The sequence below is a fragment of the Solanum lycopersicum genome, chromosome 2, assembly GCF_036512215.1.
Source record: "Solanum lycopersicum chromosome 2, SLM_r2.1".
Lineage (NCBI taxonomy): Eukaryota > Viridiplantae > Streptophyta > Magnoliopsida > Solanales > Solanaceae > Solanum > Solanum lycopersicum.
In genome coordinates this window covers 64,731,671-64,747,250 of record NC_090801.1, presented here as the reverse complement: position 1 = coordinate 64,747,250, position 15,580 = coordinate 64,731,671, and the positions used below count along the sequence as shown (strand labels likewise).

Sequence of the window (15,580 nt, the reverse complement as noted above, 5' to 3'; positions counted from 1 at the left end):
GATCTTAATGAAAACTAATTCTATTTTTGATACGTATTAAAATTAGATATTCCTTCGTTTTAAATCACATTTATTATTCATAATAATTTTTGCATTCTCATCATAATAATTAAATAAAAATATTTAATTATACTATAATTTAATGAACAAATAAAAATGAACAAAGAAGCGGGAGCAGGAGAACTTAATAAGTTAAGTTATCCTATAAATTCTATCCACTATAGTTTGGCCAAGTGTTGACGTTGTTTTATTGTGACGTGTCATCTTCCCCTCAAAACCCTACAATTGTACTTAAAACCCCAATCCCTTCTTACATGGCATTTTATGCACACACAAATTATACTAAAATATTTTGACTAAACCGTCTTCTTTCTTTCTTCAAAGTTTCAAACCCAAGAACCAAGATTCTGTTTTCTTTATGGCTGCTCTTTGTTTAGGATAATTTTTTTCTTCTTAAATCTCTTTGGGGGTGGGATAACAAACTTAACTTTTTGGAAAATCCGACTTGGAACCTTCTTGTTCCACCTCAGATTCACTACACAGGTCAGCTCTCCCCACCACCTTTACTTTCACTGTTTTTTTCTTCTTGCTTTCTAGTATTTGTTTATCAATTGTTTGATTTTGTGTTTGCTAGCACCTTAACATGCTTTTTAGTTATCAGCGGTTTTCATTCACAATGACCGACAGAATTATCCTTAAGGAATTAGATTTTAAAATTGGGATCTTTTTAGTTGTCAGGGGTTTTCTTGATTCTTGTTACTGTTGAATAGTTTTGATTTTTTTTTTTTAATTTTGGAGTTTGATGATCAATTTAGCATGTTCAAAAGGTTTCTTGAAAGTTAGTTCTTGCAATTAAGTTGGTGAATTTTGACAAAAGAAAACCCAATTCTCTGACCAGCTTTGTGTTGTGAATTAGATGCCTATGATTCAAATCTTTTTTGGGTTTAAGTAGACTTTCCAAAATTCTCCATTTGTTCCTTGGGTATAATATCTTTTGCTGTAAGCTGTGAATGACATGTTTCTTAAGCGACATTACACCGAAATTTGGTTAATCTGACTAACATTGGAAGTATTCTTTTAAGCTAGATTGATTAACCTTTATTTATCAATAAAAAGGAAATTAATACAAATTAGATGGTGTTTCTTGGTTTTGGAGGAGGAATGTGGAAATAATAGGCGCTCTTGACTATTGCGAAGTTGGTTTGTTTCCACAAAAGATCTTCCCCTGGGGGAGTTGTCAAGTATAGCCTGACTGAAATTGGTTGTGATGTTCAAGATTGTGTTTTGTTTGCTATTCAAGTTAGAATGATCCTGAGTTTAAAAAATAAGTTAGAATGATCTTTGTGATTTTAATCCTTTGTAAAACTTGATAAGTGTAACTCAACATGAACAAGCTGTGTTTTCTTTTGAGGAATCAGCTTCTAATTGAGCATCAAACACGCATCACAAATTTATTGTTTAGTAATAAAATTGATTCGGCAAAAAACCAGGGAAAATTTTACATACATTACTGCCTTTAAGAATATAAAATATTGAACTGGCCATCCACAACCTATTTTTCTACTATTTTTTTGTTTCTTTTTCTCAACTTGAAATTGTTGTATTAGTTAGACTCTGCGAGGAATGATTGCATAAGATTTTGCTTCTTCTATAATGAATTTGAATACATGCTCGTAAAATGATGTAGTTTTGCCTAGTTTTCTTTGCTATACAATGCACTTTTAATTGTTTCAACTATAATTATGTCATGTCAATAGTGGGGCGGCTTGGCGTTGGTGAGCATTTGGAAAATACATTATTTGGATATTAGGTTAAGCATTCTATTTCGTAGTGGACATTATTGCCATTTATTTGTAAGAAAAGTGAACAAAAACTGTGCCTGAAGATGGTGTACATAGATGTTGGCTATATTCTTTAAGCAAAAACACCAATATTAGGCTTAGAAAGATTTAACATCAAGAAGACATGTTTAATTTTGTCAACTGTTTTTGCAATCAGTCATTTGTGCAGGATTGGCATTCTGTTTTTGTTGCAATTCGTCTTTATGGGAATGATGTTGAAGCCATGAAAAGTATGGACTAGCAACCATTAAGGAAAAACTTGACCTTTATTAATGAATGTCATTATCTGTGTTTTGGACTTTGATTAAGACTGGGCGACGGAATGGGACGTACCGGTACCGTTCCGGTTCGTCCCGTTTCGGTTGCATACGGGACGGGATAGTCTGAACCGGTATACAGAACGGGACGGAACTGTGGTTTCGTACCGGTGTACCAGTACCGGTTCATCCCAGTTCCGGTCCGGTTCAGATCCGGTTTACTTAATATATATTAATTTTTTTATATTTTATATTGTATATAATTTATATTGTATATTTTATATTTTATGTAATTTATATTTTATATTTTATATAATTTATATTTTATATTTTATATAAATTATATCTTATATTTTATATTTTATATAAATTATGTCTTATATTTTATACTTTATATTTTATATAATTTCTAAATATGAAAATTAATTACCCACCACACCCTCCCCTTCCCTGACACTTGGCAAGCGGCAACTTTATTAAAAGCTGCCCTGCGCCCTAAGCCCCTGACCAGACCACCTGCCCCTGCTGCCCTGCAGCTTTATCAAATTAGACTTTACTTGCAAACTTAATAACAAAAAAAATTTGAAAAATATCTTTAAAATAAACTTAAGTAAAAAATTATAGTATAAATTTAAAAACTATTAATTTAAACTTAGAAAAATAAAAAAAATACATATTTTTGTAATCCCAAAAAATGTCGTCCCGTTTATCCCGTCCGTTCAAATCCAGTCCATTTCGGTTCGTTCCGGTTCTATCTCGGTATATAGTGGAACGGGAGGAACCGATTATTCGTCCCGGTAATTTCGGTCTGGTTCATCCGGTACCGGTCAACGCGTCCCGTTTCGGTCCGGTACCGGTTCGTTCCGGTCCGGTGAATCGGTTCCGGTCCATTGACCAGTCTTAACTTTGATTATGTAAATAGATACATCCAGTACTTTTCTCCAGATTCATCATGTAGCCATGTAAATGACTTTCCTTTTCTTCATTATCTGCTAGTCTACAATGTTCTCTTTTGAAGAAATCTTACCAGATAGCAATTTCTTTAAGGAAGTACTTTAATATTTTTAATAAGATTTAGTTTGAAATGAGTACACATCTTATTTACGAAATATCTCTCACTAGATTTGTGCTTCATTTTCTTTACGTTTGAGTCGCATACAGATCGTTCTGTAAGTTAAAAGATTGCTTTGCATGGCTTTGTAAATTATTTATCTTTGATGGATTTGCAACTTCTTTCATCCTTGTTACTAACATTCTTTCTCATTGTTATGGTATGCATGGTGTGTATGGTCTACTCCTAGGCAGAGAGGTTTAAAGAACTTGTCTACACCTATGTTGCACGAATTTTTTAAAATCTTTGCCACACTTGTGTCGGCACGGCATGGGTGAGAGATTCTTATTGGATTTGGTCAACTTACCTTGGGTAATTTGACCATATTCTATTATTGAGAGTATAGATTGACCATATAAAGTATGAGAATGCTTTTCCATTATGCGTGAAAAGATAAAATATTGGTGTTTGTAAGGAATGGAGTTATTAGTTTTAGTTCAATAACTCAAACTAATCGAAATATATACTTTATATGTTGTAATAAACATTTATTAGCCGCATCCCAACACCCGCATCCACATTTGAATCCATATCCCAACAACAACAATATACCTAGTAAAATCTCACCTCACAGAGTGGGGTCTAGGGAGGCTAAGGTTTATATGGACCTTACTTCCATCTGGTGGAGGTAGAGAGTCTATTTTCGGAAGACCATCATCTCAAGCAAATCAAATCAAAGTAGTAATGAAAAAGAAACATGATAGTGAAGAAAACATGGCAACTTGGATCAGTGCCCATCTTAAAATTTGTGTCATGAAGAATCCGACCTCTAGATCTGCACCCAAATTGGATTTCCGCACTTGAGTTTGATCAACATAGATTATACCAATATATTTCACAAGTGTAATTTTTCAATCATTGTATTTACATCAAGCCAACTGTAACTAATGTGGATTTGAGGCATAGTGATCTTTAGTCTTCCTTTTATGTCATAAGGTTAACTTCCTAGGCGGAATTTGTGTATCATTTGCTTACTAGAAAGCCAAAAACTGTATACTTGTTCATATGACTATGGCTCATGAATTGACAAATTTCATGCTGGCTTCAAGCCTTCACAACCTTCGTCCATTTCGATTTGGGACTGGCAATGTGAGCAATCACTTGGAAGGAAATTCTCTTGAAAGACCTATCTTCTCGTGGGATCAATGCCTCACAATGTAGACTTAGCTAAAGATATGGCAAATGGTAGAAAAGGATTCATATAGGTAATATATACTAGTAGGGAATATGATTTAGTCTTGTTGGAGAACTTCTAATATTATTTTCATTTATTACAATTACTATTATTTATATATATAAAACTTAATTTTCACTTTTATTTTTACTTGGTATGATGATAACATGAGTTGAGCTTAAAGAAATAAGTGAGGATTCAGATAGTCAAATTGAGATTGAGCATAATATTTGTTGTTGTTCCTATGACAACGAAAGAAATAATCCTTATAGATGCAAAATGGTAGGAGTTCTAACTTCTACTTATCCAAAAAAAGAAAATGGAAGAGTTTTAATTTCTTTTCCCTGTTATAATCTACCTAGCCTTTCGCTGAGCAAGCCATTTTTGGATTATTCCCGTGGATACCTGCATATACAATTGATTGACCCAATGGGAGCTGGGGAAGAGAGCACTCCTACAAAGACTTCAAAGCCTCCTTTAACTCAGGTCCCTTTCTTTCTCTTTATTGTCTTTTTTATGATTTACAGCTAATCAATCATTAAACATGTGCTATTCTGTCTCTCTCTGTGTGTGTTAATGCATGTCGGCTCACTGTTCACAAGTTTTCTAATGTTTGATCAGGAGACACCAACCGCACCTTCATATCCTGATTGGTCAAGCTCTATGCAGGTTGCTATTAATTTCATAAATGATTAAGCCAATGACATGAACGCTGATGAATAATATTTTAGTTTTCTATTTCTTTTCCTGTTTAGGCTTATTATAGTGCTGGAGCTACTCCTCCTTTTTTTGCCTCACCTGTTGCTTCTCCTGCTCCCCACCCATACATGTGGGGAGGTCAGGTAGTTGATTTTCTGTTCCTAATTTATTTGTTCTTTTTTTTTTCCGATCACTAGCTATCTCACAACCTCTGAACTCACAGTACTACTTACTCTGATCACCCATCTCATATTTCAGCATCCTCTTATGCCTCCTTATGGGACTCCAGTTCCATATCCAGCTTTATATCCTCCTGCCGGAGTTTATGCTCATCCTAACATTGCCACGGTAATCAAGCTTATCTGTAATTTATTCTTATGAATTTGAAAGCTGATGAAAGCAAGTTACCTCTTCTTCCCAAAAGAAAAAATACAAAAAGACAGATCATGCTAATATTTTGTTCACGTATTTTCAGCCGGCTCCAAATTCTGTGCCGGCAAATCCTGAAGCAGATGGGAAGGGGCCTGAAGGAAAGGATCGGAATTCAAGTAAAAAGTTAAAGGTCTGTTCTGGTGGTAAGGCAGGCGACAATGGGAAAGTTACTTCAGGTTCCGGAAATGATGGTGCCACACAAAGGTCTGATTATGAATCATATTTCTGCAAAAATTCTTCATTATGGATCATTCATGCATCTGATTGTTTTATTTTTTTCGTGAACAGTGATGAAAGCAGAAGTGAAGGTACATCAGATACAAATGATGAAAATGATAACAATGTAAGTATTCAGTCCGCCCCTGACCACTTCTTTCTTTGTTTACATGCCATGGAGATCATGAGTTTCAATTTTATCCTTACCTTGTCCCGCAATGGCTAGTTGGAACTTTTTTTGATCATATGCCATCTCACAGGAATTTGCTGCAAACAAGAAGGGAAGCTTTGATCAAATGCTTGCAGATGGTAACTTCTGTGAGCTCTCTTCTTGATTCTGCCATTATTATTATCAACAAATAATTGAGTTTCTAACTATGGTGATTATCAGGAGCCAGTGCACAGAATAATCCTGCGAAAGAGAATCACCCGACTTCTATACATGGAAATCCTGTCACCATGCCTGCAACTAACCTAAATATTGGAATGGACGTGTGGAATGCATCAGCTGCCGGTCCTGGAGCGATCAAAATACAGCAAAATGCAACTGGTCCAGTTATAGGACATGAAGGAAGGATGAATGATCAGTGGATTCAGGTACTTTTTCTTTTCTTTAGCTCTTCACTCACTGAAATCAGTACTGTCGTTGTCGTTCTTAACCAGATTTGTATATCCTTCAAATTCGCCAGTCTACCTGCTTATCGATCTTTTAAAAAGCATGCATATTCCACACATCTAGTAGCAGATGGTATTAGTGAAGGTGGAATATTTTCTGATTACACAAAGTTGTCTGTGTATCTTGATTCTTAGCACAGAGACTTCCATATTAGTGTGCAAATGAAATGGCTGAAATGACTAATTTGTGAACGAAGATCACAACCTGGAGAAAGTCATGAAAGCATCCAACACCCTGATTTTATAAGGCTTCAGATGTTTTGGTTAGTCCAAAAATAGCCTAGACTAGTAATACGCCAGAAAACTCCTGAAGAGTGAAGACATGTCAGTTTCGTTCTTTATGGGATAAAATAACCTGTTTGTAGGATACAATTTTCTAATCTAATTTATTGCCATAACAATTTCTGAACATATGGTTCATTAGTTATTAAACATGCTTCATCTTGATATTTCCATCTCTGGGTACATCAGCACCTTGTGCTGTTTTGAAGTTCATTGTTCTACTTCACGACATACCCTATCACTACATAAAAGTTACATTCATGATTATTTCAAGTAGATCAATAAATTATGTAACACTCGAGAGAGGAGAGACAACTTTTTACATCCCACATCCCTTTCATTTTTGTGTGCAAGAGGGAGTACACACTCAATGATGGCGTTATATCCTTGTCATCATCGTTTTTCCGTTTCATTTTGTTGATAAATTTCGTTATAACCCTCCCGTAACAGGAGGAACGTGAACTTAAAAGGCAAAAGAGAAAGCAATCTAATAGGGAGTCAGCTAGGAGGTCGAGGCTCCGCAAGCAGGTATGACTTAACTTTTAATAGATAATGTTACTCTTTCCATCTTTAACCAGTTAGAGTTGACTGTATGTCTTTTATTGTTAGTTCTCTTTGTGGATTTAGACTAGGGGTGGCAAATGGGCGATTCGAGCTAAATTTGGGCGGGGTTGGGCAATGCCCAACTTGTCTTTTACCTACATTTATTAGCTTATAAATTTAATAGTAATAATTCTATTTTTCTTTATAAGCAAAATAGTTGTTTTAATTTCTCCATTTTGATTGATTAACATTAGAACTTCACTGATTTCATTATTTTTTTCCTTTGTAGCTTTCACATTTAATTAGTCCAGTAATTACTTGCAGAAAAAATTGCACGAAAATTAGAACCACTCAAAAACTACATGGTTTTACTTAATTGAGAAATCTGCAGATTACTTTCAATGAATTCATCAGAAAATTTGACAATGACTTTAGTACTTCATACAAAAAATTAAAGATGACTTTCTGTTACTTCGACCGAGAAGTTTGATAATGACGACATGTATTAGATATGCTAAAGATTGTTAACTATTGAATAGATGAATTTTATTCCAGAAGGGCTCCAACTTTTTTATATTTTTATCTCTGTCTTTGTGATTTTCTAATTATTTTCTAGTTAGGTTTTTTGGGTCAATTTTGCCAACCCTAGTTCAGACTCAGACATTTGCTTGAGGCAGAGAGAGCCTTAAAATCATCCTTTTTACGCCATCATATGGCACATTGATCTTTTTGCATTGTCGTCTAGCCAGATAAACTTACATTGATGCTGCAAGTTCTTGTTTCATCCGAATCCTCAATGTCTTGTGATGATGTTTTTTCTAGTTGATGGGAACACATTTGTATCACGTTTATGAAATGGTCTCCAGCATAAATTATAAGCACCTAAGAATATGGGAATACAATTCGATGTTATATCTACATATCACATGCTCTAATCTGCAGACTGTTTTACGGCCCTAGCAACTATAACTTACTTTCTTAGTTTTTTCCTTTTCTTGCGCACCCCCCCCCCCACCCCAACAAGATCATGTGTCTCTCTTCATATTTCGATTTGTGAAGACAATGGACAATCACATGAGAGAAAAATTCGAGTTGGGGAACACAAATGAACGGATGGTATGTATAAAAATTGGAATATAATGTGAAAAAGCGACAGCAGATGCATTCATATCAAATATCAACTAAAACAGACCACTTATAGATAGTCTCCCTTAAACCACTATCTTCCTGAAGGCTGATAACCTGTTCTCAAAAGTAAGTCTATCCTAGCTATCTCCCAATCCTTTCCAAAGAGAATCTTATATCAAGTCCTAGTATAGCCTCTTTTATGGACCATTAATCAATAACATCCCAAGAATCAAGATGCTGTTACTTTACTTGAAAGTACCAACATTACATTCTTACAAGTTCTGAGTACTGAAAAACAATATGCAGCTTTATGTTTGCGGTTTTCCTCTCACCTTATAGATTTAATTGTTAATTAAAACTACTGATCCCTTCTGATGTGAAACTGTTTCCTTATGTTCCTAGCCAAACCATACTGTGTAAACGTAGGGAGTAAAAAGTATCATTTTGAGAGACATGGTTGGGCAAGTGCAGCCACTGATGTCGAATATACCCTCCTCTAACTGTCAGTTAAGATCTTGAAAACACCTTTATCCATCCTGAGTTTGATGGGTTTAACTGAATAGGAAATGGATAGACGCGTAAATACCATTATAACTTCTCATGGAATGGGGGGATTAATGCGTAACTTAGATGTATCCAACCAAAAGGATTAAGGAGAAAAATATAAGTGCAATAAGAATGCTCCTCACATCTTTACCACTATCAGTTCACCCAGATGTAGTCAGCTCTACTGTTTTCTCCTAATGATAGTTATTTGTTAAAATTAAATTGGAACAGGAAGTGATGGTAAGTGTCATCAAATTAATGCCAAGAAACCAAGGAAATAGCTGCTTTTCATTTTAGTGGAGACGCGGAAAAAGAAAGAACAGAAATCTTGGTTTGGTTCTTATTTGCCGTAGTTAAACAAACAGATTATGCTGTGAACGGATAAGTTATTATCCATTATTTGGGACCGAGGGAGAATATTCACCTACATTCGGTGTATACACTGAGACTGGTAGATTAGTGGATGATTGGAACCATTGTGAGAGTGTCACTTTCACTATAAGATAGGACAGAAATTTGTCCATGGAGTTCATCGTTGTGCATGTGGATGTTTTCTGTCATTGTATTTGACATCTCTTTAGAAAGAAGTAACAACGTGTGTTTGTAACATTTCTACCATTAGCCCATACAAAAACATGATATTCCTTTCTGTTCATGTTACAACAGCAACTAGCATTTCGATGAGACAGCAAACAAGCTGCTTTTAACTCTTGACCATTGTTCATGTGTGTTTGGTCGTTTGCTTGCACCAATTGCTGGAGAACCCAGAATGTGCTCTAAATTTCTTTTAGATCTTCTGACAGTAATGTATTACGTTGTGTATTTTCGCAGGCAGAGTGTGAAGAGCTACAACGTAGAGTAGAAGCTTTGAGCCATGAGAATCATTCACTCAAAGATGAGCTCCAACGGCTCTCTGAGGAATGTGAGAAGCTTACCTCGGAGAATAATTTAATTAAGGTACTTTACACCTTCATAAGTATTCCTCTGAACTTTTGTCCTCCTTGATTTTTCGTTCTTCTCTTTCTCAAGTACACTGTTCTTGTCATCCCCTGTTTTCTTTCCCCTCTGTGACACTGAATAGGGGCACACAGTTCTGATTCGTGAATAGCTTTTTGTTATAACAAAAATGTGAGACCGTTTATTATCATTGAATCTCTCGCTGCATACATACATTCATCGTTTTGTGAAGGTGAGAAAAATGAAATTACTGATATTTGTTGGAATATGATGGTGAAACAGGAAGAGTTAACGCTACTTTGTGGACCAGACGTTGTGTCTAAGCTGGAGAGAAACGATAATGTCACACGTATTCAATCTAATGTTGAAGAAGCTAGTTAAGGAGAAGTGGAAAAGCCAGGACTGAGTAGGTGATTTTTGTTACAAAGTGCTCACAGATCATTGCCTTTTTGGTGCAGTGTTTGTTGTCCTACTAACCTATACCCTCCTTTAACTCCCTTTCTGAGTATGACTGTAACATATATTTCTTATGATTCTAACCCCAGTGTTAAAAGAGTCTTGAGTCTGTTTAACTTAGTCTTTAAATTAACTTCAGTAGCTCAGAAAGTCTTCAAGTGAATGTTAACGAGGCACCCAACCACATGGGTTGTGGTACCCTGGTGGAATTGCTTTAGCTTTAACTAGATGTCTCAAGTTTGAGCCTTAGATATGTTCTATAATTTCAAACGACATGAATTTCTTTGAAAAGTCTGATCGTAGTTTTTAAAATTGAGTTAATATATCTGTATAATATAAGATTTTATAAATTTGTGATCTAAAACATAGTTACTATAGTTTTATGAATTATATAGAAAGTGCAAAATTAATTATTTTCGAATCTAAAAACATGTACATGTCAAATAAGAAGAATTGGAGTACTCATTTGTTCATAGTTGAACTGAAAATGGTGATGTATCCTTTCAAATTAAATAGTGAATGAGTTACAAATTGCAATTATCCACTAATTAGAGACACCAACCTTGAGACTCCAAATTAAGCTACAAAATTACAAAAGATAGATAGTTACCAACACAATTGGAGAAAGAAAAGAAAAGGACCATGCAACTTTCTTTTGAGTTTTTTCTTTTTTTCTTCTTCTTAATCTATTGTTATATATGCTAAGCCAACCCCTAAAACTGAACCATACAGCTAAAGATCCAAATCACTGCTATTATTAAATTAAAACTAGTTTAGGGTTAGATTTATTATTATTAACACCTCCAAGCTGACGTGGCTACTAGGGCCCTGTCATGCCAGCAAAGCAACATCTCTGCTTGTCTCTTTGCCACGTGGAATCCTCTTACCTGTACCCTACCCAATAAACAATCTGCTTGAAAATCGGCAAACTGGCTTAGTCCAACCGGCCGGAATCCGGCATCCACCATGGCATCCCTCCACGATCCTCCACCTCCACGCCGCCCTACTGCTCCGATCATATCAACTATCTTAGGAAACAGCACGAAATTCTCTATTTTTCTCATCCAATCCCCGCAATTTCCACCACCGATATTTGCTGCCTCCAGTGATTCCAGTAGTGTAGAGTAAAATTCCAGCCCGTCGATTACTGTCTGCCGGAAAGACATTGCACCGTAACCCATAAGTCCTTCGCTGTCCACGTGTACCACCACGTTAGGGGATATTCGACGGAGTTCATTTACAAACCCTGACCCGACCCGTCGGAAGATAGCGGGAGATAAAAGCACCGCTGTCTTCTCTCCCTCCATGAACTTTATCGCTTTGAAGGATAACAATTCGAATGTACGAATTAGGACAAAATCAATTTCGAAACCGATATTGAGTTCACGAGCAAATTGGGTTAAATTTTCTCTAATTAACCTTGATTCCACAGCGTACTCTTCAGGAACTAGAGCCGTAATTCTAAGGATCGGCGCGTTGGCTTTACGGCACTCGGCTTTGTCGGCTAACTCTTTCATGAAGGAAGCCCAGTGACCACCAAGTCCGATGTCGAAATCGATGACGTGGACTAGCATGGAGCCGTCAACTGCCTCAAGCACGGCCTGATTCGCCGTGAAGCTAGAGAACATAGGGATCGGAGAAATATTTGACAATATTTTATAAGATTTAATCGTTTGAATTACGTCGGAGGAACTTGAAGAACGAGTTTGCCGAGCTGATCCGGCGAGCTGCGCTTGAAGTGCTTCCTTGAAGTAAAAGGCAGCTCGTTGGAGAGGTTTTCCTGCTGCGGATCTGAGCCGTTGATTGAGGCGTGCCAGTATCACATGTGCGAGTTGGAAAGCGTTTGTTTCGAAACACTCAGCAAAACGAATGAGTTCATCCACATAATCAAATCCTACGCTCCAATTCTGGTGGATATCCCCGGAGAGATCAAGGGCGTTGATGAAACTTGCCTGATTCACCGTCGGAAACTGCTGAGGGAAATTAGTGTCTGAGAAAGAAAAATCAGGACTAGGAAACTGATTCGATTCAGCTGAAAACTCGGAGAGATTATGGAACTGAGTCAGCGATTCGCTGTGGGTGAGAGGATTCGTTTTTGAAAGCGAAGCAGAATCGTCGTGCAAGCCAAGTTCTCTCATCAAAGAATCCCAATCTTCAAAGTTACTCAGAACATGATCTCCTAATTGAAGAGGATCTTCACCACCACAAAGAGCAGACAAATCAGGATTCGTTGTTATAATCTGCTTATCAACTATAGGACTTGGGCTACGACGGAGCTCGAGCACTGACTTAGGTTCGTAGCACAAATTAGAACCGTTGGTAGCGGCTGGAAAAGTAAAGCTGTTGTTGCTGTTAACCAATGGCTTAGAACTTACGTTATCATTAGTGGAAAAGGGCACTTTCATTTCTCTGAAAAAAGGAGAGAATTGTTGTTAGCCGTATCCAAAGTCTCAAAAAGAGTTGTATGATACTAACAAGAAAGTTTTTTTTTTTTTTTTTTAAGTATTGGCGTGAGGGTTTTTAGTGTGCTTTAATAGAAGAGCTGTTGAATGGCTCTGAAAACTTTGGGTGGGGAAATGGAAGGTAGCTTTTTGTGGAGATGAATGATTGTTGGCTTTTTATCTTTGCGTGCGTGGGGGGGCTAATTGCATGCATGGGAGAGGTTTTAATTTTTTTGGGCAGGGATGGGAGGGTGCATTATATTATATGGGAGATGCATGGATATATAGTTGGAACATGCAAGACACGAGCATGCTTTTTGTAGGATAAGAGTCGTGAAGGTGAAGTATTATAATTGTGTACCACAAACAAAGAAAGTAAAGGAAAGAAAAAGAAGGCTTTTCTATACTTTTCCTAACACTTTATGATGTCCAAACTTCCAATGCCAAATTGATGATTAGCATGCCAAATATAATTATGCTCTTCTTCTTATGTACACGTTAGTTAGCTGATAGTCTATCAAAAACAATCTATCTTGAAGTAAAAATTAAGGTATATATATATATATACGTACTACCCTTCTTGAAATTAGTGCGATTTGACTAGATTGTTATTGTTTGTATGGTCCATCTTTGTAGAAATGATAATGATCTCAAAATAGTCAGTTGACAAAATTAAGATAAAAGTAGTTCTAATTTTTTTTTAATTGTACCTTTACAATTAGTTCCTTTTGAAAATATAAATAAGTTGTAAAAAAAGAAGTAAAACTATCCTTTTTATTTTATGATATTCAAAAAATTTAACTATGTTGACCTATAAGTAGTAAGTTTTGTGTACTTTTGAATCATATAGATTTTAATGAACTTGAAGAATCAATATCCAAACTACACAAAAAAAAAAAATATTTATAACTTGCACGATCTTCTAAATCTAATTGCTTATTAGTTGAAGATCCTCGTGTGAATTATTTGAAGCTTCGACGTTATTCCAAAATAGAGTAAGTGCAATGCATGTCAAATTAATTATGCCCTGATGCTTTGTTAACAGTGCGTATATACTTGTATATTAAGCAGTGGAGTAAAATTTTCAAAAGTTGAACATAATATTCTCGACTCTCATGTTTTAAAAATGAAGCTAAAATATAAATTAAAATGGAAGTGCGCGTAATTAATTATGACCATTTCCAAACTCGTGTGATTCGAATGAAAGTCAGATTAATCAGGAGTATCATATCGTCAAAAATAGCTGTCCATTATTGACTTAATAAGATTAATTATACAAAATCATCCTTTTAAATATAAGTCATGATCTGAATGTTAAAAAATGAATATTATACTGGTATTTAATAGTCCGAGCAGAATGGTATTCAATTGGTTTTATAAACAGAAAAGTAAAATATGAATATCTCAAAATAATATCGTAGACAAATAAAGATGCATGGTGTGAATAATCACTCATGCTTTTTTCCAAAATTTCGAATCCGAAGACTTGCAATATGTAATTAAACAATTGTAATTTGATGCACTAGCAGGAGAAAGCGAGTATTAACCAAGCTAAAGTTAGACAGTTATAACTATTTGTCTTGTCTTGGGTGATGAGTTAGTTACTACAACTCATAATTATTATAAAATATTGAATACTAAAATGACTATTAACGGACATAAGTTAAACTCAAAACTCTCTTGTTTAAAAGTTGAAATTAGGGGTGAATGAAAATGACAGAAAGTGGTCAACTTTTGGGCTGTTAAAGTTGCATAATAGCCCACAGCTCTAAAGAAAGTCCACAAAAAGAAGCAAAGTGATGGGTGGGCATATTTATTTAGTTATTTACCCATACTAAATACTACTGCCTTCGTTTTAAAAAATAATAATTTCTTTTCTTTTCTGGTAATAAGATTGAAGAACAATTTAGTACATTTGATATAACTTTAATTTAAGATCACAAAAGTCTTTTTCATTTTTTAAAATTTTGTGTCAAGTCAAACAAGATCCCTCTTTTTAAACAGAGAGAGTAATAACATACAAAATTTACCCAAATAATTCATAAATTAATTCGAATCAATGAGCCGATTCTGGAGATCGCATATGGATCGTCCGATGATCCTTGTGGACAACAAGCATCTTAGAATTTTCATCAAAAAGTCACCGTTGGATCTGATCGGATCAGATCAACCTCAAATCAGGCTTAACTAAACAAATGCAGCCCCCCCCACCACTCTCACATTATTGGGCCCCACAACAAGTGAGCCCATTATTGGGCCCACTAGACTCCTTTTTGTCTGAAATGTATATGCATGATAGCATGCTACTAGTGAATAAAGGATGCGCGTAGGGTACGCGTTGAGCGGAGGAGGAGGAGGAAGAGGAAGAGGAAGAGAAAAACGAGAATATATTCTTCTGTTGGTTAATGGGTGATAGTGCACTCATAATTGACTAATCAATCCATTCTTTTATTTCGTATTAGACTAGATAAAATTATCAAAAGAATTTTGTTCATGCACGTCTGATTAAGCAAATGATCTAATTTATAATGAATCATGATTTTACAATTTGAATTTGTGACTTAGTAAATTTCATATACTCTTCTTCATGCCTAAAAATAACTTATTGAAAGAAAAAAAAAAGTATTCTAGCATACACAAAAAAGAAATTAAAAAAGAAGAAGAAATAAGCTTCTTTATTAAACTTTTGAAATGACCTTTTTTCTAAAATTAAAGAAAACGTCAACATATGATATTAAGATTAATTAAGGAGATTACAGCGCACTCTTTTCTTAGTCAAGTTGATAGGTTGCATTTTAATAGTATTATAAAAAGTTGTCAAG

At 35.4% G+C, this 15,580-nt stretch overlaps 2 protein-coding genes across 3 annotated transcripts; one reads left to right on the top strand and one right to left on the bottom strand.

Moving 5' to 3' along the window:
- Positions 1-324: 324 nt before the first annotated feature.
- Positions 325-10,608, top strand: GBF4 (G-box binding protein). Of its 2 annotated transcripts, XM_019211977.3 has the most exons (13): positions 325-543; positions 4,259-4,414; positions 4,746-4,869; positions 5,005-5,052; positions 5,139-5,225; positions 5,341-5,430; positions 5,558-5,718; positions 5,803-5,857; positions 5,991-6,039; positions 6,122-6,327; positions 7,138-7,215; positions 9,736-9,861; positions 10,144-10,608. In XM_019211977.3, exons 2-13 carry the CDS (start codon positions 4,392-4,394, stop codon positions 10,240-10,242), a joined length of 1,146 nt encoding a protein of 381 aa, XP_019067522.1. In that variant the 5' UTR covers positions 325-543; positions 4,259-4,391; the 3' UTR covers positions 10,243-10,608. The 2 variants fall into 2 exon arrangements, with proteins under 2 accessions (XP_019067522.1, NP_001233954.2); NM_001247025.2 differs by lacking the exon at positions 4,259-4,414 and having other exon boundaries at positions 349-543; positions 10,144-10,541.
- Positions 10,609-10,782: 174 nt separating this feature from the next.
- Positions 10,783-13,373, bottom strand: LOC101251641 (scarecrow-like protein 15). Its single transcript, XM_004232335.5, has one exon. The coding sequence runs from the start codon at positions 12,720-12,722 to the stop codon at positions 11,112-11,114; it is 1,611 nt and encodes a 536-aa protein (XP_004232383.1). The 5' UTR covers positions 12,723-13,373; the 3' UTR covers positions 10,783-11,111.
- Between the last annotated feature and the right edge of the window lie 2,207 nt (positions 13,374-15,580).

Excerpts from the sequence above, each read along its gene's own strand:
- GBF4 (XM_019211977.3), top strand. The coding sequence starts at position 4,392 with ATGGTAGAAAAGGATTCATATAG. Across the intron at positions 5,431-5,557 it reads CTCATCCTAACATTGCCACG|CCGGCTCCAAATTCTGTGCC; the intron begins GTAATCAAGCTT and ends ACGTATTTTCAG. Across the intron at positions 9,862-10,143 it reads CGGAGAATAATTTAATTAAG|GAAGAGTTAACGCTACTTTG; the intron begins GTACTTTACACC and ends ATGGTGAAACAG.
- LOC101251641 (XM_004232335.5), bottom strand. The coding sequence starts at position 12,722 with ATGAAAGTGCCCTTTTCCACTAATGATAACGTAAGTTCTAAGCCATTG.